The sequence below is a fragment of the Microcebus murinus genome, chromosome 11 (genome assembly GCF_040939455.1).
Source record: "Microcebus murinus isolate Inina chromosome 11, M.murinus_Inina_mat1.0, whole genome shotgun sequence".
Classification (NCBI taxonomy): domain Eukaryota; kingdom Metazoa; phylum Chordata; class Mammalia; order Primates; family Cheirogaleidae; genus Microcebus; species Microcebus murinus.
In genome coordinates, this window is record NC_134114.1 from 76525801 (window position 1) to 76548836 (window position 23036).

Below are 23036 nucleotides of genomic sequence, written 5' to 3' on the forward strand. Positions count from 1 at the left end.
ATTCAGTCTTGGTAAATTGTGCATTTCTAGGAATTTATTCATTCCTACTAGGTTATGCAATTTGTTGGCATATAATTACTCACAGTAGTCTCTTATGGTCCTTTGTATTTCTATGTTACCAGTTGTATTGTCTCCTCTTACACTCATATTTTAAATCTTTTTCTCTTCTTACTGCAGCTAAAAGCTTATCAATTTTATCTTTTCAAAAAACCAACTCTTCATTTCATTGATATTTTCTATTTTTCTAGTCTCTATTTCATTTATGTTTGCTCTGTTCTTTATTATTTCCTTTCTTCTGCTATTAATAACTTTGGGCTTAGTTCTTTTTTAAAGTCCTTCAGGTGTAAAGTTAGGCTGAGATTTTCTTTTAACTAAACATTGCTATAACCTACTCTCTTTGAACTACTTTTGCCAAATTTCATAAGTTTTGGTTATTTTGTGTTTTCATTTTTGTTTGTCTCAAGATAATTTTTTGCCGGGCGTGGTGGCTCACGCCTGTAATCCTAGCACTCTGGGAGACCAAGACCGGCGGATTGCTCAAGGTCAGGAGTTCGAAACCAGCCTGAGCAAGAGCAAGACCCCATCTCTACTATAAATAGAAAGAAATTAATTGGCCAACTAATATATATAGAAAAAATTAGCCAGGCATGGTGGCGCATGCCTGTAGTCGCAGCTACTCGGGAGGCTGAGGCAGTAGGATTGCTTGAGCCCAGGAGTTTGAGGTTGCTGTGGGCTAGGCTGATGCCACGGCACTTACTCTAGCCTGGGCAACAAAAGCGAGACACTGTCTCAAAAAAAAAAATGATAATTTTTTATTTCATTTTTGATTTCTTCTTTGACCAATTGATAGTTCAGGAATATGTTATTTAATTTCCACAGATATGTAAATTTTCCAGTTTTCCTCCTGTTTTCTATTTCTAGTTTCATATCATTGTAGTTGAAAAAGATACTTGATATGATTTCAATCTTAAATTAAGATTTATTTTGTGGCCTAATATATGATCTATCCTGGAGATTGTTCTGTGCCCACTTGAAAAGAATATGCATTCTGTTGCTGTTAAATGAAATGTTCTGTATATGTCTGCTAGGTCCATTTGGTCTAGTGGCATCTGCAGTTTCCTTATGGATTTTCTATCTGAATGATCTATGCACTATTGAAAGTGGGCTATTGAAGTCTCCTACTATTATTGTATTGCTATTTCTCCCATCAAATTTTTTATTTGCTTTTTATATTTATATGATGCAATGTTGGCTGTATATATATTTACAATTATAATATTCTCCTGATGCAATGATCCTTTATTATTATATAATTACCTTGTACCTTGTGAAAGATTTTGACTTAAAGTCGATTTTGTGTGATGTAAGTGTAGCCACCCTGCTCTCTTTTGTTACCATTTGCATGGAATATCTTTTCCATTCCTTCATTTTCAGTCTTTGTGCCCTTCATCTGAAGTCCCTTGTAGATATCATACGTTGGAGCTTGTTGTTTTCTAAATCCATTCAGCTACTCTAAGAATTCAGTGTGCTGAATTCCCATAGCTTTTGTCTGGAATAGTCTTTTTCTCTCCTACATTTCTTGCTGAGTACAATAGTCTTGGTTGCTGGGTATTTAACTTGAATATATCATCCCACTCTCCTGGTCTGCAAGGTATCTGCTAAGATATCTGCTGACAGTCTTATAAAGGTTATTTTGTATCTCCCTTTTAAAATTCTTTGTATTTGACTTTTGAGAATTTGATTAAGTTTTAGTGAAGATTTCCTTAATCTAGAGGGGGTTCTTTGTGATTCATGGATCTGAATATTCATTTCCTTCTCCAGATATGGGAAGTTTTCTGTCAGTATGTCTTTAAATAAGCTTTCTTCCCTTTTCTCTTTCTCTGCTTCTCTAGGATTCCCATAATGCATATTTAGGTTCACTTGATGGTATCTCATAAGTACCATAGGCTCTCTTCACATTTTTTTCTTTTTTTTGGATCTTCTGACTGGCTAATTCCAAATGCCCTCTTTGAGCTCACTAATTCTTTATTTCACTTGATAGAGTCTGCTGTTGAACCTCTTTATTGAATTTTTCAGTATAGTTACTGTGTTCTTCAACTCTAGAATTTGATTTTTTTTTAATGATTTTATTTTCTTCAAGTATTCTTTTCCTGATTTTTGTTAATCATCTGTGTCCTTTTGTAGCTCATGGAGCTTCTTTGAGACAATCACTTTGAATTCTTTCTCAGGCAATTTTTAGGGTCAGTTACTAGTGCTTTTTTTGTTGCTCTGGTGGTATCATATTTTACTATGATTCTTGCAGCCTTGTGTTGCTGTCTACACATTTGTAGAAGTAGCCACCTTTTCCAGTCCTTACAGACTGACTTCAGCAGGGAAAGACCTTCACAAGTTTGCTTGTCCAGAGGTTTCAGGCAGGCCACCTGGAGGGATACTGAGGGGCCCAGCCTGCTGTAGGGGTCTACTGGGGCAGACTTAGACCCTCAGCCATGGGGGCCTACCTAGAGCACCCTTTTAAATTGTACATTTCAGTAGCTAAAGTATACTAAAGTATATTCAGAGTTATGAAACCATCACTACTAATTTTAGAACATTGTCATTACTACAAAAAGAAACCCTGTACCTACTTACAGTGTGTGCCTACGTTTAATCATTGTAAGAAAGATGTGTATTTTACAGTAATTCTTTCAAGATCCAGTGCTTATTTCACTGTGCTCTTTCCCTTGCCATGATGACATGATTCTAGAGGTTGGGCACCATCACCCTATATCTTGGAATGATAATGAAAATGGAGCCAAGCACTTGATGAACCAACAGGGATATGTGGGATGACCAATACATAAAGCTTTAAGCCACTAAAATTTGGGGGTAGGTTTGCAGACACAGAATAACCTAGCCTAACATGACTATATATAAGGATAAAAGTCTATTTGATGAGAAATAACTTAGAAGAAAAATGTTTTTAAAATGTTTAGAATATGTAATTCTAAAATGACTCTGAATATTGACTGCCCTTTTAAAATGGGGGGTGGTAAGAGGCCAATTTTGAAGTCAGAAGATCACTACAAAAAAGTGACACAGCCACTTACCAAGGAGATGGTCTAATATGACTCCCTCATGAACTTTTGTTTTGTTTTGTTTTGTTCTGCTGAGCACAGCAGGATTGGTATCATTGTTTTATATAACTATGCTTTCTTAAGGGTTCTTTCTGGAATTCTATCTAGAATTTATTTGGTATGTGGCATAGGAAGAGGTGCTAGATTGATTTCTTCCCTGATCATTTATTCTTCAGCCTATATTAACTATAATTTAATCTTTCTTTGTAAATAAGTAATTATAATACTTCAGGTCTCCATTTTTAATATTACATATCACTGTTCAGTATGATTGTGATAAAATATGTGGAATATTCTGTAATAATCTTTAGACTCCATTCATTAACAATGCTACAACAGGCCTAGTTTCGGCTTTTATTATACTACTCATCATGATTGCAAAGTCCTATCAATTAATCTCCATGATGTTTTTCTCCCTTTCTTTAATCTATTCTTTACTACTTGCCAGATTAATCTTCCTAAAACATAGTTCTGATCATGGCACTTTCCTATACAAAGACTTTCAGTGGTTTTTGGTCTCAGAAAATAATTTAGCTGGTCATTTGTATTAGTTTGCTAGGTCTATTATAACAAACTACCACAAATTGGGTGGCTTATAAACAACAGAATTTATTATTTTACAGTTCTGGATGCAGAAGTCTGAGATGATATTGATGGGGTTCCTTCCTTCCTTCTGAGGGCTGTAGGGATGAATCTGTTCTATGCCACTCCTAAATTCTGGTGGATTGCTGGCAATCTTTGCCATTTCTTGGTTTGTGGAAGCGTCATCTCGATCTCTGCCTTCATCTTCACATGGCAATCTCCCTGAGTCTGTGTTCAAACTTCCTCCTTCTATAAGGACACCAGTCACAGACATAGTAAAGCCCAGCCTATTACAACATGACCTCATTTTAACTAATTACACCTGCAACAACTCTATTTCCAAATAAGGTCACATTCTGAGGTACTGGGGGTTAGGAATTCAATATGAATATTGAGAGGGGCACATATCAATCCTTAATTGTATTCAAAGCTCTCTCCAAGGTTTCCTACTTATCTTCTCAGTTTTATCCCCCCATCTTGCTACTTCACTTTATATCCTAGGTAGTGTAGACAACAAAAAGTCCTGCCTTTCTGTGAATCATTACAATACTTTTCTATCTCTGCCATTTCCTTTCCACTAATTCTTTTGTATTTACTCACTAAATCCTACACATTCTTCAGGTCAAGCTTAAATGATCCTTATACTATAAGGATAAACCTACATTTCCTATCCAAAAGTGATTTCTCTTTTTTTGCCTCCCTAAGTACATTATCTGTACTTGTTTGTGTTGCAACACTCTTATCAGATAGTAAATCCCTTATGAAGATGAGGTACACATCTGACTCATCTTTTTATTTTCCTGCAGCGCTTCTCATAGTGCTTTGTAATAAATATATGTTGAATGAAGTTATGAATATTATAGAAATTTCAATTTAGGAATCCTTAATAGTATTTTATCATTAATTTTTTTTAAGATTTCAGAAAAAAAATCTTCTTAATGGATCTTTAGGCTTTAATATATAATATGGAAATGAACAAATGCATTCAAACCAATATATAATTGCAGACCCTAATTCTGACCCTAACAAATTAGATAATTTGAAATTACCAATATCTTGTGAAAGCCCATTAAATAATGCTAATTTTTTAGCTATAATATTGTTTTTAGAAGTTCCAATGATACAGAAAATAATTTCATTTCATTCATTGTTACAGCTGGTTCAATATTTATTAATCCCATTCTAGGGAGTTCATTTTTTAAATGTAGATATTCCAGAAAATTTGAAAGTAAAAAAAAAAAAAAAAAAAAAAAACAAAACAACAAAAAAACATGGTACCAATACCAGACAAAGATTTGAATGCTTTGAACTGGATTTATTTCCTAAGAAGCAAGGGCACTTTGAATGTTCTCTTTCTAGAAGAAAAAGTATTGTATATATTATGGGCTTCCTTTGCCTTTATATATACATATACTGATATTCAAATGTGGCACAAGTTTAGATAAATAAGTAGTTATAAAATAACTCTTCAGGATTTACTTGTTAAGAATGTGTCAAGATACTTGTTCCAGATAACTTTTTTAATGAATAATATATCAAGATTTAAGGGTTTATACATTCTAAACAAGTACTTTAAATGAATTTTAGTATTTACTAACTTAAGTACTCAAGAACTTGGTTTGAAGAGTCCAACAGACTGAAAGTCTGTTTTTCAAGAGTCCCATGATCTTCTATCAATGGAGAGATTTTGGCATTTCTATATTCTAATAGTTCACGATCTTTGCTTGATGTCAGTAATTCATTATCAACTATACCAATAGTTGCATCTTCCACTAGAATATTTGCTTGGTATGCTCCGACTGGAATTTCAGGCAATCCGATGTAGTCATGATCTGCCACTACTGAACCTTGCAACAGATAAAGACTGTCTGAAAGAAGAGATATCATAAGTTTGATTTTTAGAATTATAAATGACACCATTTTAAAATTAAACAATTTTAAATGAGGAACAAAATCCTAGGTAATAAAAATTAACTACCAAGATTAACTTCTGGGGAGTTCTATTTACTAAATAAATATGCATGTCAATGAATGAATAAATGGGATATAAATTTGGTAGTTCATATACAAAGAACATAAGAAAGATCACAGACTTTAGAACAGTCAAGTTTTCTTGTTTCTTTGACCTATCTTTGGTAGATATGCAGGTGTGGGGAACAGGGGATAGAAGGAATGATAATTATGATATAAAATAAAAACAAAATTTTAAAACTTTCTTTTTGATGATGATGATATCCTTAATATGTTTCTGCAAAGCATTTCTGGGTGAATTAATGGGGTTATGAAGGATATTTTAATGAATAGAACTGTTAAATTCTTACATTTACAACTTTAGATGATTCTCCAATCTTTAAAGAGCCCTTATTAGGATGATAACATCAAATTGTTATAATATGAGGTTAAAAACAAAGTGAAGATAGTTGCTAAATAATGTTTATATGATAGAAATGTATAAAGAGTCAGGCTGTAATAGAGTAGCTTTAAAAAGCTTAGATTTAAAAGGCTAATTTGATACCAAAATTTCAGAAACTTTTTTTTTTTTTTTTTTTTAGACAGAGTCTCACCCTGTTGCCTTGGCTAGAGTGCCATGGCATAAGCCTAGCTCACAGCAACCTCAAACTCCTGGGCTCAGGCTGCCTCCTGCCTCAGCCTCCCAAGTAGCTGGGATTACAAGCATGTGCCACCAGGCCCAGCTCATTTTTTCCATATATTTTTAATTGGCCAATTAATTTCTTTCTATTTTTAGTAGATATGGGGTCTCGCTCTTGCTCAGGCTGGTTTCGAACTCCTGACCTTGAGAAATCCTCCTACCTCAGCCTCTCAGAGTGCTAGGATTACAGACAGGTGTGCTTAGAAACTTTTTAAGGTCTAACTAATCAATATGAAGTATTGACAGGGAATTTTTCTTCTGAGTATTTTGAGAAAATTTATTATCACCATTAGGAAAAAAAAAGTTTAAAATGAATGTTAAACCAATGGTAAACCTTTTTATATGAAGGTAAATGTACAAAAAAGGATTCTTCCCCCATCTGATATTTTAATTCATCACAACAAGGAACTCTGCATCACAGATGATTAACTTCCTGGATCCCTGACTTCTCTTTCTGGATTTTCTTCCAAAGCACTGACAGATTCTCTTGAAGACTTTAATAGCTTAAGGTATCCTCAAACTTTAAGTTTTTTAAGCAAAAGGAAGATAAATTGCCCATTTAGATTAGACAGCAACAAAAGTTTTCAGAGCTCATAAATTTGCTAGTATATCCTGGAAAATGATCCCACTTTATTCATTATATTAACATATGAATAGCTCATTGAGACTATTTCAATCCCAGAAATTTATTAACAACTTTAAATTTGTGAACTTCAATAGATCACACAAAACTATTCTCTCTATTAAAAGATGGCATAAGTGGGCTTAGGCTTTTATGGCCATTTAGTTTTGCCCATTTACTCCTTCATTAGGCAAAGTATGCTTGGTATTTTAGCTGTGAAAGAGTTTACCCTCACCAATTCTTAATAATGCAAAACCAGCAATAGATTGAAATGATATTAAGAAGATACACATATTTATAACGGAATAAAAGTATGAATAGCTGAAGGTGATAAGAAAATTTCTGTATGCTAGTATGGAATGAATTGCTGGACAACAGGAATAATTCTGAAAGACAAAAAAATAAATCATGCAATCCATGATAAACGTTATACACAATAGCAGCAAGAGGGAAGAGAAAATCATCAATGATATTAAAACACTGTCAGAGTGTGTTGCTAGAGGTTTAACATCAAAGTTTGCTATTAGCCTACTGTTAATACTGGAGAAGGCTAGGTAGTACTTTACAAGAGAACTTAAAAACGTCAGGTATGGTAAAAGTGCTGCTGATGAAATTTATAATAAGCCATGGGGAATTCTATAGTTTAAGGCCTACACACTGCTGCAAAGTCATTAGTGACAGCAGATACCACAGCGTTTAAGGAATTTCCAAAGACACTTTCAGAGATCTGTGATGAAGTAGGTTATTTGTTGGAAAGTTTTTTTCCATATAGATGAAGCAGGTCTATTTTAGAAAAATATGTCCTGTAAACATACCAAAAGGGAAAAATATACTTATATGTATAGCTCTTAAAAGTTACCACTTTGACTTCCTGGAAATTGATTCAGATATTTGAACTTAAGCACCTCCTAGTTACTGGACTTAGAAACAAATGTACTTTACCAACCTCACCTGCTTATAAAAGGAGAGCTTATTATATGTGTAAGTAATATAAGAAATATACACACATTTTTCTTTTAAATAAATGATAACATTTAAAGTAACTTATTATAATCAAACCATAGTGAACAAGGATTATACTCGGCAAATTCCACACAAATTATTTTACACATAATGGAAAACTACTCTGAAGCTGTCAAAGGCCCGTTCGTGCAGAAAAAAAAAAATTCTCATTCATTCACAAAGGTCAAATATGTTTCAATTCCTATTATGGTCTAAATCTGAAGCCAATAGAAATGCTCTTTAATTTCAATAAAGATTATCAGAAAAGAAACTCTTAGGGCTTTAGATATATGTTGAACTAATAATATTTTGGATATATTAGGTTATAGAAAATATATTATTAAAATCATTTTCACCTATTTATTTGTATTTTTAAAATGTGGCTACCAGAAAATTTAAAATTACATATTACATAGTTTTGTAATACTTATCAATTGGACAATACCGATCTAGATCAATTCAGAGTTAGGGATATAAAAAAAACATGAAGTTTTTGCCTTCAAAACACAGAAGGAGGGGGTCGGGGAGGAGAGAGACAGAAAGAGAAAGAATATCTAACATACCACATTAAAGGACTTTTCTACTCAGTTACATTATACAAAAGACTTTGATAAGTATTTTTCTTTTCTCATTCTATTAATTCAGTTATGATATGACATCTGTTTGATGAAAGCATCATTTTAGTTTTGACCAAACTAAATAGCGAGTCTTGAGTTTCTTTCAAACTGGGGTATTTTCAAGACATTTCAACATGGTGTTAACAGCAGTTTGGCTATACTTTTCCTTATGTAATTTTAAGGATTAAAAAATTAGATTTAAAAAATCACCTGGATAGGAATACAACCCTGCCAATGACTTGATTTTAGCCATTTTAGCCCAGTAAGATCTATTTTGGACTGCTAACCTAGATAACTATAAGATAATAAATTTGTGTTATTTTAAGCCATTAAGTTTTTAGCAATTTTTATAGCAGCAACAGGATACTTATACAATAATGCAAATCATTTCACAAATGTGGGCTTTCAACTGGGAAGAGAAATCAGACTAAAACTTTTGTGTATGGCTGACCCGCATCTATCAAAACAAAATAAATTAAAAACTACTCACAATTTACGTTGGATAAAATAATGGGTCAATAACATCATTTTTATTTTTAAGGGGGAACATTATGATTACAAAGAGACACTATGGTATATCTTAAAATTTCCTACTAAACTAACTGGTCTGAAAAAGTGCCTAGCATTGAACTACACAAAATAACAAATAGGCCTGCTTAAAATAGCAATAACAAATATTGTAGACTTCGTACTGAATGTGCTCTCTGTACATTGTATTCTAGATAAGAATGAATAAGAAGTTGGCAACGTAAGTATATCTGCTTTAGATAGTGAGTCCTTAATATAGTTCTGAATTCTCAGGGCTGGTAAAGAGCAGCAATGACAAGTATTGACAGATACATTTATAGTTGGATACAGCTTATCCAAATTTGTGTCAAATAAAAAAGTTGGATGATTATTCAAAGACACTTTGTTTGCCATAAATTCAGCTCAAGGACACTTTAAAATCAGGTTGTTAGGTGACAATTTTCAGGAAAATATGTGATACTGAGCTAAAAGATGGCAGAAATCACACTTATTTTAAATTTATCCAAATGAGAGAAACACAATAAAGGACCAAATAGTAATCAAGAACTAGATTCTCGGATGGCCAGATCCATACTTCCTTTGGTTAACAAGGAAAACTAAAACAAATTCACTGATCAATCTCAGGTTCCTCATTTTAGAAAACAAAAATAGAAAAGATATAATCCTTCCTTCAGTGAATATTTCCTTTAGTTATACTGCAATTTCCTTATATTACTGAAAAAAACTTCTGCAGAGAATTCAAGCATGAGGAAAAAATTATACTTCCTCTGTTTAGAAACTGTCCTTTTCAATTGGGTTCTGAACTATATAAAAGAAGCAAAATATCTGATCTCCTTTCTAAGAAAGTCTTTGGCAAGAGCAAACTGAAATGTTGAAACATATCTTAGTATATCAACATTTTAAATGTAAATTTTGTATTAATTAAGGAATGTACTTGTATAATCTTTTTTCCTACTTAATTTGTGGAAGGGAAGGATCTTTAAAGGTAACTCAGAAATAAGAAGAGGCACAAGGAATGAAAGCATTTATCTTCTAACAAAGAGAATGAAAGTACTTGTGAGTTTTCAGAATTAGAACATAATACAAGATAAGTTTACTGATAAGAGCAATTGGGTCTGTCACAAAAAGGAAAGGCACTAAGAGCTTTTAACACAGGAGATGTGGTCCAGATCAGAAGCAGAGTTGAGCTATTATTACTGAGCAACCCCCAAGGGCTTCATATCTAAAAAAAGTACAGGGTAACTGTAGGTTATTTGTTGTTTTGGTCTTGTTGTTATTTACTAAAGCCTGTTAAATAACTTAATTGTGCTGTTTAAAAATACACTATCTTCCATTAAATGTTATTCATATTCAGATAAGATTAATGCTTCATGTTTTTTATAGAAAAAGCATAATTAACTGAGGTACCAATTAACTGCCTCTTAGTTATTCACTTCAGGGAAGCTCTAGGGAGCAAATACATTAGGATAAAATAAAACAGTCTTGATAGAGTGGGGGACTTAAAGCCATGGCAAAAATGTCATTTAACTAACCTATGAAAGGGCAGAGAGATTAGGATCCTGACCGGTCAGAACCAATCATACTTTGGGGCAAGTATAACCTGTCTAGAGTGTTCTTCTAAAGCAATTTACAGCGTTCTGAGTATATACTACTCTGTATCCTCCCCTATTCCCTACCCATGACCTAACTATAAAGCAACATCAAAAATTAATGATATTTTAAGTTTCTTAATATATTTATCTCACAACTGGATTCTGGGTAGTATGTTTGGTTTTGGCATTAGTGATAGGGGATCTTAGGGGATCATGCTAAAATGAGGCACAAAATGACTAAAAGGTCATTGTGAAAGCAAAAATAGAAAAGACATAATCCTTCCTTTAGTAGATACAGGTTCAGTATTTCCCATGTGAACTATGAAAAAGCACACTAGAAATCAAAATAAAAATCTCTCACAAACCTAATAAAAAAAGACTACCTGGGTTATCTAAAACTATACCAAATTTTATAAAAATGAGAAAGGAAAATCTGACCAAAGAGGAGAAGAAAGTTTCTGTTATTTTTAAGTTCTCTACTCATTCAAAGAAAGTAAAAGTGTAGAGAAGTGACAGATACTTACCTTGTTCACTGGATTCTCTTACATAGGGCTTAAGGTGGGACATTTTGATAGGTCTTTTAAGTCTAGCCCCAGTGTTGTCTCTCAGGACAGCACATCCACTTTCTGTAATATAGTCTATGACACAAGGACCAACCCATTCAGACTGGAAACGACCATCCTTCCACCAATTTTTCCTTTGTCTTAAAACTTCATGACCCACTTTTAAATGAAAAGGATTTAATTGCTTTGGTTTCTTTTTAACAATGATCTTGCTTTTATTTAGTTCATCCAAATTGTTGTTTTCCACCTATAAGTGTAAAAGCAAAAAAAACCAAAGGAACGAAAGAGCTATAATTTCTTGAAGGTAAATGTAGATAATGATAATATTATAAATAATTGTAATTTACTGAAATGCTACTAAAAGTTACGCATGAATCCCATTTAATTCTTAAAACAACATTTCAAAGTCAGTATTATTACTCCTACTATATACAGAAGGCAAACTAACATAGGTTAAGTAATTTGTTAAAGTCAAACTATGGATAAGCAGCAAGACTATCAAGCTAAATCCATCTCTACTTGATTCCAAAATCAATGGTTTTCTTATTGTTGCCTCAGAATTTTATTGCTAATAAGCATATTATATAATCAAAACAAAATGTGATAGATACAAAATTTTGGTGTAAGGGTCTACCATGTGGCATGCATACACATGTGTATATGCTGAAACTTTAAAAATAAGTATCACTTTATAGAGTTCTAGATTATAGTTTTTCTGTTAAATAGAATCACCTGGCCCACTGAAGTTGTCTTACTTTCCATTATTTTATCAGCTTCTTTAACTGCATCTAGAATTCTGGTAAACATACTTGTATTATCACCATCAGCTTCATGAAGACTATCTGAAGTCTCAGCCATATAAGGATTTCGATGAAACATTTGAAAATATGGTGTATTTTTAGTAGGCTCCTATTTTAAAGAAAACAGCAATTTTGTAATAAGACAGTAATCTAGCCAAGAAACAGTCATAACTCAGAAGGATAGAATTAGTAAAAGGCACATACCAAGTGAGTTACATTGAAGGCAAATGAAACAGCTGATAGGTGATCATCCCAATTGTTTGGGTATTCAGCACAGTGTTTAGAGAGAAATGTTTTGACTGTGCTAGGTGTACTTTCAGTTGGCTTAACAGTTCCAGAGGTGTGAGAAACTACAATTTGCTTTGTGCCAAACAATCCATACAGTTCAACATTAATCTGAAAAAAATATAAAATAAAGCTAGCTTTTTATAACTTGCATTGTATTTTTCCACTGATTAAAAAAAGGCCTCACAAGAATTGGAATCCTGCAAGACCCCGTCTCTACTATAAATAGAAAGAAATTAATTGGCCAACTAATATATATAGAAAATTAGCCGGGCACTGGTGGCACATGCCTGTAGTCCCAGCTACTCGGGAGGCTGAGGCAGAAGGATTGCTTGAGCCCAGGAGTTTGAGGTTGCTGTGAGCTAGGCTGACGCCACGGCACTCACTCTAGGCTGGTCAACAAGCGAGACTCTGTCTCAAAAAAAATAAAAATAAAAAAAAAAATAAATAAATAAAATAGTAGTTATAATTTATTGAGTCCTTACTATGTGTTGGTCAACACACTGTATACTTTACATTATTGTCATTAGGCCTTACAACACTTTTATGAGGTATTATTAAAGAAAATTAAACATTTAGGAATATATTTCACAAAGGAGGTGAGAGACGTATATAGGGAGAACTACGAAACACTGAGAAAAGAAATTGCAGAAAATGTCCATACTACCTAAAGTGATCTACAGAATTAATGCAATCCCTATCATTTTAAAGGTAAGATGAAGTGCCTTGCCAAATACATACATACAAGGAAATGGAAGAACAGAATTTAACACTAACTCTGAGTTCAAATAACTTTTTAACTTAGTAGATAGTCTTCCAAATAAACACTAGATCACATAATCCAGTTACAGTTGTGTGACGTTGGCCAAATCACTGAACCTCTCTGTACTCACAGTTTTTCCTCATCTGCAAAATAAAGAAAATCCTACCCAGGACTCTTCTGAGGATTAATGAGTTAGTGTTTACAAAGCACTTAAAACAATTCTTGGCAAGTAGTGTTTTATAACTTTTAACTGCTAGTATTATTGTTGTTCTTATATCTTATAATATGCAGGACCTAAAAGAAGTCAAAATGAGTTAAGAAAGCTTCTAATAGAAAGCCTGTGAAATGTATTTTTCCTACCGCAACCTGCAGTTTTTTTCTTACTATTTTTAATAGAGTAGTACACTTTTGGCTGATAAATTTGTCTTTTAAAAGAATATTAGGACAAGTAATATCAGAATAACTAAACAGGTGAAGGTAATATGAGAGAAAATAAGAAACAAAACTACATTTCCCAAGCTCCCTTGGACGTAAGGGTGGTCATGTGCAGTTTTGGCCAAAAAAAAAAAAAAGTAAACGAAAGTTGTTGGACATACTTAGCTGGTACTAGCTTTGTTTGCTCATTGCTCTTCCCCTTCTTTCTGACTGAAATGTATACATTGTGGCATGGGCGCTAGCAGCTATACAGTTGGGCACAAGATTGAGTCACATCACAAAGACAGTGGAACAGAAAGCTAGGAGCATAGATTCCCAACGACATTTAGAGCTACCCTTCCAGCTTTGGACAACCTGGCTTGCTTTTCTTGAGTAGAACATAAAAATTCCAATTGGAGTTTATATATTGGGGGAGGGAGAGGACTTGTGTTACTTGTAGCTGAGTACAATTCCTAGCTGATGAACACACACACACACACAAATTCAGGCTGCCTATCATTAATTCAAAAGGAATTAGAAAGAAATCCTGGAGAAAAGGTCATTTGGGTCAGCTTCAATATGAACTGCTGATCAATGATTTTAAATAACCCTTGGAAAAGACTTCAACTTCTTTGTTTCAAAATGTTTCCATAAGACATCTTTTAAAAGTAATTTTCCCACAGAATATGTTTCTTTTCTTTCCTTCAGAGGATTACAAAAAGGCCTTTGTGCACTTTACTGAAACAAATTAGCCGATACTCTAAGCTATGTTAGAAATATCTGTATTTTTATCCAACTGTATGATAAACCTTTCACATTGTATATTATGCTCTAATCTTTAGCAGTGTTCTCTGTGTACTTCTTGACAAATGCATATATTTGATTTTGTCACCATTATGCTTTGTGTAATATTTAAGCCATTTATTTCACTCACAGCAAAAAGAACAAGTTTTCCCAGTCATATGTGCCTTTTTTTTTGTTATTAAGAAATCTCGTAAAAGAGCTTATAAACACTTATTGTTACTTTTAGTAAAATTTTCAAAGTCTTGAATTGGTTATCACATGACTTTAAACATGCCTAGAAAAACTATCATTAGCTAATGTCTTGAAGCACTATATGCACTTAAGGTAAGACTCTTCATTAATATAAATGGAAGTAAATTAATATTTCAAAGAATATTCTTGATAATTTTTAATGTTGATGTCCAATTTCCTAGCACTGTTCCTAATCTGAGCATGTGACCTCCATCCTCTAGAGATTTTTTTTTTTTTTTGAGAGAGTCTCGCAGCCTAGCTCACAACCTCCTCAAACTCCTGGGCTCAAGCAATCCTCCTGCCTCAGCCTCCCGAGTAGCTGGGACTACAGGCATGCGCCACCATGCCTGGCTAATTTTTTCTATATATATTAGTTGGCCAATTAATTTCATTCTATTTATAGTAGAGATGGGGTCTTGCTCTTGCTCAGGCTGGTTTCGAACTCCTGACCTCGAGCAATCCTCCCACCTCGGCCTCCCAGAGTGCTAGGATTACAGGTGTGAGCCACTGCGCTCGGCCTCCTAGAGATTTTTTTACAAGTCTAATATCTAGCTTTTCTCTTTCAATTAAAAAAATAAAAATTCCTTAGTTTACCTAAAAATAATTTCAGTATGTGGTATTAAATTCTAAAATCATACTATAGAAATAACAACAATTTGAAAATTATTACCTGTTAATTAAATTTATTCTATAATCCTACCCTACTCATTTGTGATGCCAGTTTTTTCATTTTAATCACTGTTAACAAACTCTGTGTCAAGTTGCTCTCTTAATACCAATCAGACACCACGAAAACTACTAGCTTAAGATAGTTCAGTTTCAACACTGGATCAGGTTACAATCCTTTCAATGAAATCATATCTTTATAGAACTGTTTTTTCTTTTTTCAGGAGATGCTGTGATAAAAATCAATTACTCTGTAAAAACTAATGTCAAACAGGAAATGAGGATGGCAGTATACAATATAATTCTAAGGCTTGAAATGTTAGGCAGTGGTCAAAGGTACACACACACTCCATTAGCAAATAATTGTGTTTAAGAATGAAATAAAAATATTTTTTCTTTCAATTTATGAGTATTATTTTTTAAATGGCTGCCAAGTGGTCAGGACATAAATACTTACTAAAGTTGGATGAACCTGTGCAGAAAAGAGTTCATTTAACTCTAGCAGATTAACAAAGCAGATTTGAGACTGCTATATTCTTTGACAGGCTTGCTTACAAAGTTGGCCTTTGGCTAGTGTCTAGGAATGTAGGTTTTGGTTAGAAAGCCAAACACCTTCTTTCCTTCACAGAGTCTGGAATTTTGGTACATGCCAGGCGGACAGTGCTTAAATATCCAGCCTCCAATAAAAACCCTAGGCACTGAGCCTCTAATGAGCTTTCCTGGTAGACAACATTTCATGTATTGTCACAACTCATTGCTGTGAGAATTAAACATGTCCTGTGTAACTTCACTGGGAAAGGAGATCATGGAAGCTTGTACCTGGTTTCCCTTAGTTTTTTCCCAATGAGCCTTTTCTCTTTGCTGATTTTGCTTTGTATCATTTCACTGAATAAATCTTAGCCAAGAGTATTTCTATACACTGAGTCCTCCTGACGAATCATGGAACCTGAGAATAATCTTAAGGACCCCTCACACCGGTCCTAACTGATTAATAAATATAACTTTAGGTATTTCTTTTGAACTGAGCCATCAAAGGTGTTTTGAACCAAGAAAGTCTGGCTATCTCTGATTTTTTTTATATGAGTACCTTGTCAATTATAAAAATTTTGAAATATGCGTTAAGTCTAGTAGTTATATAATTTTTTAAATTTTCATATGTATTTTTGTCTACTTATTTTTTCAGGTTAATGTTAATCAGAAAAAAGTCCAGGGCAATGGGAAAAAAAAGTTTCAATATTGAAACATGATGTATTTTTCCATTTCCTCAAATCTCCCTTTACCTGTCAACAATAGGATTTTTATGCTACAAGTAAACAAATATTATTTGGTACACTCTTTTCATTTTAGTTTGAAGAAACCTGAAGATAGGTTTACAATTACTTAGTGGCTCTATAAGTACTAAATTCCTGATGTACTAATTTCCAATCCAATGACCCCTGTAGCATACAATATCATACCTCTATACCTGTAGCAATTTATCTGAATTTATTAAGCACTCTGTAATATAACACAAATGGCATTGTGTGCTGGACAATGAAAGGGAATAAGACATGCTCCCATACCTAAGTAGTTTGTCTTACCTGTTGAATGAATTCATCTCTTTGGTCCATTATTATTTTCTGAGGAGGTCCATATAAGAAAAATATATTGATAATAGCTTTAGAAATCTCTGATGCTGAAACATCACACAGAGGCAAAATCATAACCCATTTTGTGAACAAATCTGTCATGATTATAGCATATACATGACTTTTGTTGCTTGTATGAAAAGGTCCCATCAGATCAACAGTAACTATACTCCATGGATTTTCCACCTTGAGAATATGCTGTTTAGGTGCTAGAATAACTGTATTTTTTGCCACTTGGCAATGCTGGCAAGCATACACCTACAAACAGGCACACGATAAAGAAAATACACACAGATGTTAATATATTCAACATAGTACAAAAGAAGTCTTAGGAATCTGAATTTTAAAATGGTTAACAGGTAGTTTGTGTCTTGAAAGAGAAACTTTGGACTAAGAACTTGAGCACTGTATTAAACTTTCTATTCAGAACAACAAGCAAATTTAATAGTTGCTACTACAGTTGACCCATGAACAACACAAGTTTGAACTGCATATGTCCACTTATACATGGCTTTTTTTCAACCACACACATATTGAAAATACAGGGCAGGGTAAGGTGTGAAACTTGCATATACTAAGGGCTGACTTTTCATAACCATGGGTTCCACAAGGCCAACTATGTGACTTGATTATGCACAGATTTGGTAATATGCAATGTGGGAGATGCTGGCACCAATCTCCCTGTATATACCAAGGGACCACTATACTATTAAATGACCATCTTATGGGGTCTTATTGAGATGGAACACAATTCTGGTTCACATTCAATAAACATTTATTAAATATTTAAATAGATCCTAAAATGTTCTTTATAATTTAAATCAATATATAAATATATAGTAATTTCTATATGCAAAAGATGTTTCCTTCTAAAGTTACTACTCTAAGAAGTTCATTCACTGATTCCAACAGTATTTATTGAAATATAATTTCATACATACAATATTTATAGATGCCATAAATTTCTCTAGGTCATGGGAAAAAAGAGTAAACAAAAACAAAGTCTATGTTGTCATGAAGCTTTCATTTGACTGAAGTGAGAAGATATCAGTTTGACCTATTTATGGATGGTATCATTGCTCAATATATGTCTGGAATTCCACTTTGGAAACTTCTTTCAAACTAACTTCTGGAGAAAAATTTAAAAAATCTTTTTATTATATTATAGTCACAGTTATTTTTAATAAAAATTTTCAAACATAAACTTATTTACTAAATTTTGCCACAAATAACTCTTGATTAATTCCCCAAATCATATCCATTCTCAAATGATAAAGATTTGACAAAGATTTCACTGAATATTTGTAAAGAAATGTATGGCAGGTTCTGAAGGCAAATATAAATTTATATTTGTCTTTGGAATATCTGCATATCCTCATAAACTGATAACTCATAAGTGATAATTAAATGTTGGTTTAATTCTTTATTCCTGAAATCCTAGTCTTCTTGATGCACTATTATAATTATTAAAGAGATCTCACATCTATACCAAGGAATGCTTACCATTTGGCATATAGTACACTAGAAAGAGTAGGATCACTTGACCTACCAGCAAGAACCCTAAAATTCCTATAGGTGAACTATCTATTAGAAGAAGTTGAGGTTCTTAATAGGTTATAAAATTACAAAACTCAGACTTATTACCTTCACAATTTGATTTTGCATTTATTTGGTTTTGGGTTTCCGCCATGCTTGACATTTCTACATCAAGATGGGACAGGACAAAAGATGAGAGCACACAGTGGGCCAAACTTATTATGAACATACCGTCCCCTCAAAGAAAACTTTTTATCACTGCCATTAAAGAGGTAATGATTTAGTCAAACAAATTCTAGCCCCATTTAAATTCTGCCTGCACAAAGGAGTTCAATAATAAAAATCTGGTTCTAAGTAATCTCCTATCTAAATATGGTATGTTCAAATATTCAAGTAATGCTTTTTTGTTGCTCAAATTATAGTTTAGTGATTTAAAAGAATCAAAGGAAATAAAAACCCCTTTAATTGTTTTTTCACAAAAACTACCATACAAAAAGTACTTAATGAGAGGTAATACCCAGAGTAAACTGGGGGCATTAAGACATTATTAAAAATATTCTAAATACATAAGCCATACCCACTGTTTGACATCATTGGTCACAGAAGTCCAATAGTAATTGGATTCCACCAGCGTGAGGGTTCTGGATATGCCATGATGAGCTCCAGTGTCATTTTCATGGCATTCTCTTAGGACTTTCTTTTTTTCCTCTTCTGAAACAATTACCAAACGATTTTGTTTTCTGTCTTTTCCAACATAAAACAGCTTTTTTTCTGGAATAAGTGATGTCAAAAAAATAGAAGTGCAGTTTTTAGAAATTACCTATAGAGTTTTAATATAATCATAGCCTTAACTTTAAACCATGAGGCGTTTTATTAAACGTTACTCTACTTAAAACAGAGTATTTATTTGTTATGGTGCTACCATACAATTGGAAAGGTCCTCAGCTGTTACACTATCTAGAAGAAGCACTAGCTGCTATAATTTTGTAGCTATCAATATATAAGTAGAGCTAGCTTGTTTATCAAAGCATATAATAAGTATGGAAGCATAAAGTTAACTTTCTACGGAAGTACTCAAACTAAGAAAATACCTGCAAGTGCCTCCTAAAATGGTATAAATTAGCAAATAAATTATGTACAGATAAGCAATTTCCTAGAACAGAATTTTCTAAAATAGCATTTTATCATAACTGCATTTTTGTAAGCAACCACCTTTTTCATGTTTTTCTAGATTTGAGTGGAAAGTAGGGCTGATTAAGTAGGAGAACCTTAAACCACACGACAATACTGTTTTCCTCACAAGGACACCTGAGAAGAATCTGCAGCTGGGAAGCAACTAGAGGATGCAGAGAACCACCACCTAACTCTCCAGTAGAGGGTAACTATTCAAACTCCAGAATACACCATTAAGCTACTAATGTGCTTAAGCACATGCTGAGTGGAACATTCTTTACTTAAATTAGAAGGTAAGTAACCTGAGGGCAGGAAGCTTATCTATTTTATTCATCAATATTTCTCCAAGGCCTAAAATGTGACTGGCACATAGAAACTCAGTACACACTTATTACACAAATTGTTAAGTAAATGAATGAATGAATTCTAATGTTAGTCTAAGAGGTAATGGATCTGCCTATTATTGGTAGGGTTGTACACAGGGAGACAGGAGCAGTTATTTATTTATTACCTTAGAATTTTCTTGGCCTGTTTTGGAGAAAGCCTAATGCTATACCAACCTGCAAAGCTCCCATTAATAGTACCAATATTCATTTAATTATCTGGTGATTGTACTTTCTGCTTATCTCAACCCAAACTTCTCTTTCCCTTTGAAGGAGGCAGGAAAAGAGGGAAAAATTATTATGACCTTTTAGGATAAATGTCCCACTGCCTTTCAAATATTTAATCCACTCAAGGGCCTAAAATAAATGTAATCCTAAGAATATTTAAATGGCAGTAAGAGCGGGGAAATCATATAAATAAAAATAGCTAATTCCTTCCCTTTTTCATTTTAGTAAACAAACTAGTTAACTTTGTCAACATTTTCATATTAAGCCTCAAATAAGTTCCTCACTGACTATGGTATTAGTGCTTAAAAGTGCACCATTAGAGTAGGTGTACCAGAGGGCAAAAGTAGAAGCTGTTAATTCAGATAAATGTTTCTGTTTTCTCCCACAGTATCATTTTCTGCATATAATTTAAACTACCCTTTCATGCTAACTGGCCTTCAGTTAGCTTCAGTGTGAATTTTATTTTGCTTTTGATTGAGTGGCATCATCAATTCAACTGGTAATAGTTTGGCAACAACCAATTGCCATAGAAACTCTCAGGATTCCACAAAGAACACATGTGTAGAAGAATCTATAATACTATATATAAGATTCTGGACACTAATTTTACCTTTGAAGACAAATTTTTTTGCTGCTCTTCGTATGCCACTTCTCTCACTTGGCAGTGTTGTTGGATGATATTCACCAGTTCGTTTATAATATGCAATCTGTTTAAGATGAAGGTCACCATTTTTTCCACTACGGACCATCATGAACCTAAGTAAAAGTTATTATAAGAAATAAATTATAAGCTAATTCAGTTGCTATTTCAGTTCAGGCTCTGTCATATTTATTTTTACATGTGAATTGAGCATTCCCAAAATATTATTTGTGAGGGAGATAATTGCAGTACAGGAAAGGAACAGTGATGTATATGAACTAAAATATTCAAATGCTATTTTTGAGATGCAGCATGAAAAATTATCTTGTCTCTTTCCATGTGATAATAAATGCTGAAAATTTTCCACATACTGGGAAAAAAAGGAAATGAACAAGTACACTTCAAAAAAGTTTACTTAAAATCTCTCATTGCTATCAACTGCAATGTTACTTATACAGGATGGTCCTATTATGTGATATTTAAATATTTAACAAATGATAGGTTATAAGGGAAGAAATATAGTTTTATGTTAATTCTAAATATATTCATGATCATTTCTTCTCCTTGCCACTTCACCCCTAGAAGTGGTAACTGTTTTCTGCTGTTGCTAGTCTCCCAGTGCCACGTTGGTGTCTCTGTCCTTATCTATCTGTAAATAGGAGCTTCATTAAATTTCCTTTAAAATCCCACCAGAGTATGGCTTCTGTTTCCTGCTGTGACTCTGATAAAATGCTTACAATGTTGAAATTCTAAAAACAATATGGATGTTTACTGACCACTAGAGGATCTAGGTATGAGACTAAAAGAGTAGATTACTACAAAGAGAATGTTGGAACAAAACAGACAGACTATGCCTATCATGGTGGCTTAACCAGCTTATCAAGTCTCTTCCCCATGATATAGCTCCTTGCACAGAAAAAAATACCTTTGTGATCTATTTATAACTTTGAGAGAGAATACCAGTGCATTTCTAATCTTAGGTTAGCACAAAGTGTAAGCAACTTTAAAAGCAAAGGTTCTGCAATGCTAACACTATCCCATTATAAACTAAAAAACAGGTTAATTATCTCCCATCCAAGTACTAACCAGGCTCGACCCTGCCTAGCTTTTGAGATCAGAAGAGACTGGGTGCATTCAGGGTGGTATGGCCATAGAATCTCTCTACAAGGTACTATAAACTAGTTTGTTCTAAGTTTAATTCATTTGCAATTAAATACTAAATATATGAATATTTCACTTTATAGTAGATGGCTATACCCCCACAAATATAGCTTATCATAGTTTCCAAAACATCTCAAAAATGAATAAATCAGATTTTAGACTTTCCATATGAATACAGTAAGACAGTGCAGTACTGGCATAAGGACAGACAAATACATCATTGTAATGGAAGAGGGAGTCTAGAATTAGATCCATACATATAAAGCGTTTACAATGAAGACATCAGTATAATGAAGGAAGAGGTGGTCTTTTCAATAAATGATGCTATAACTAAATATTTCTATAGGAAAAAAATAAACCTTAACCACTTACCTCAAATCTTCCACAAAAATTCCAGATAAATCATAAACTTAAATGTGAAAGATAAAGGACAACACTTCTGGATGAAAATATAGGAAAAGATCTTTAAAATCTTGCAATAAGCAAAGATTTCTTAAACAGGACACAAAAAACACTATCTATAAAATAAAAAAATAGAACTTTATCAAAATCAAAACTCCTGTTCATCAAAAGACACCATAAGAAAGTGAAAAGATAAGACACAGACTGGAAAAAGATATCTTTAATACATACATCCAACAAAGGACTCATACCTAGAATATGGAAGGAACTTCTACAAATCAAAAATGAAAAAATCCAATTCAAAAATGGGGGACAACTCTTACATGGCACTTCATAAAAGATACATTCAAATGGTGACTATACAAGGGAAAATGTGCTCAACATCATTACTCCTCACGGCAATGCAAATTAAAACCACAGTGATTTACAACTATACACTGCCCAAAAAGGATAAAATTAAAAACACGGACAACACCAAGTGTTGGTGAGGACAAGTAGCAACTGGAACTCTCATACATTGTCTATGGGAGTGTAAAATGCTGCAACCACTTTGGAAAACTGAGTTTCTTCTAAAGCTAAACATACATCTACCCTAAAGACTTGGTAATTCTACTTCTAAGTTTACAACCCAAAAATATCAGTGTATGACTATC

The 23036-nt window shown here is 33.3% G+C and overlaps 1 protein-coding gene across 5 annotated transcripts in view; it reads right to left on the bottom strand.

Annotated features, from left to right (window-relative positions):
* Positions 1-744: 744 nt before the first annotated feature.
* The window catches only part of GIN1 (gypsy retrotransposon integrase 1), a 33337-nt gene continuing 11045 nt past the window's right edge, over positions 745-23036 (bottom strand). The window contains exons 2-8 of one of the 5 annotated variants that reach the window (XM_076008248.1): positions 20791-20936; positions 18974-19167; positions 16813-16851; positions 12274-12465; positions 12002-12178; positions 11231-11516; positions 749-5563 (exon numbers count right to left, since the gene is read on the bottom strand). In XM_076008248.1, the coding sequence (XP_075864363.1) occupies positions 5289-5563; positions 11231-11516; positions 12002-12178; positions 12274-12465; positions 16813-16851; positions 18974-19167; positions 20791-20932 (1305 nt within the window). In that variant the 5' untranslated portion in view covers positions 20933-20936 and the 3' untranslated portion in view covers positions 749-5288. Of the gene's footprint in view, positions 5564-11230; positions 11517-12001; positions 12179-12273; positions 12466-16812; positions 17119-18973; positions 19168-20790; positions 20937-23036 lie in introns of those variants that run through there. The other 4 variants (XM_076008246.1, XM_012773479.3, XM_076008249.1 and 1 more) reach the window with 4 other exon arrangements.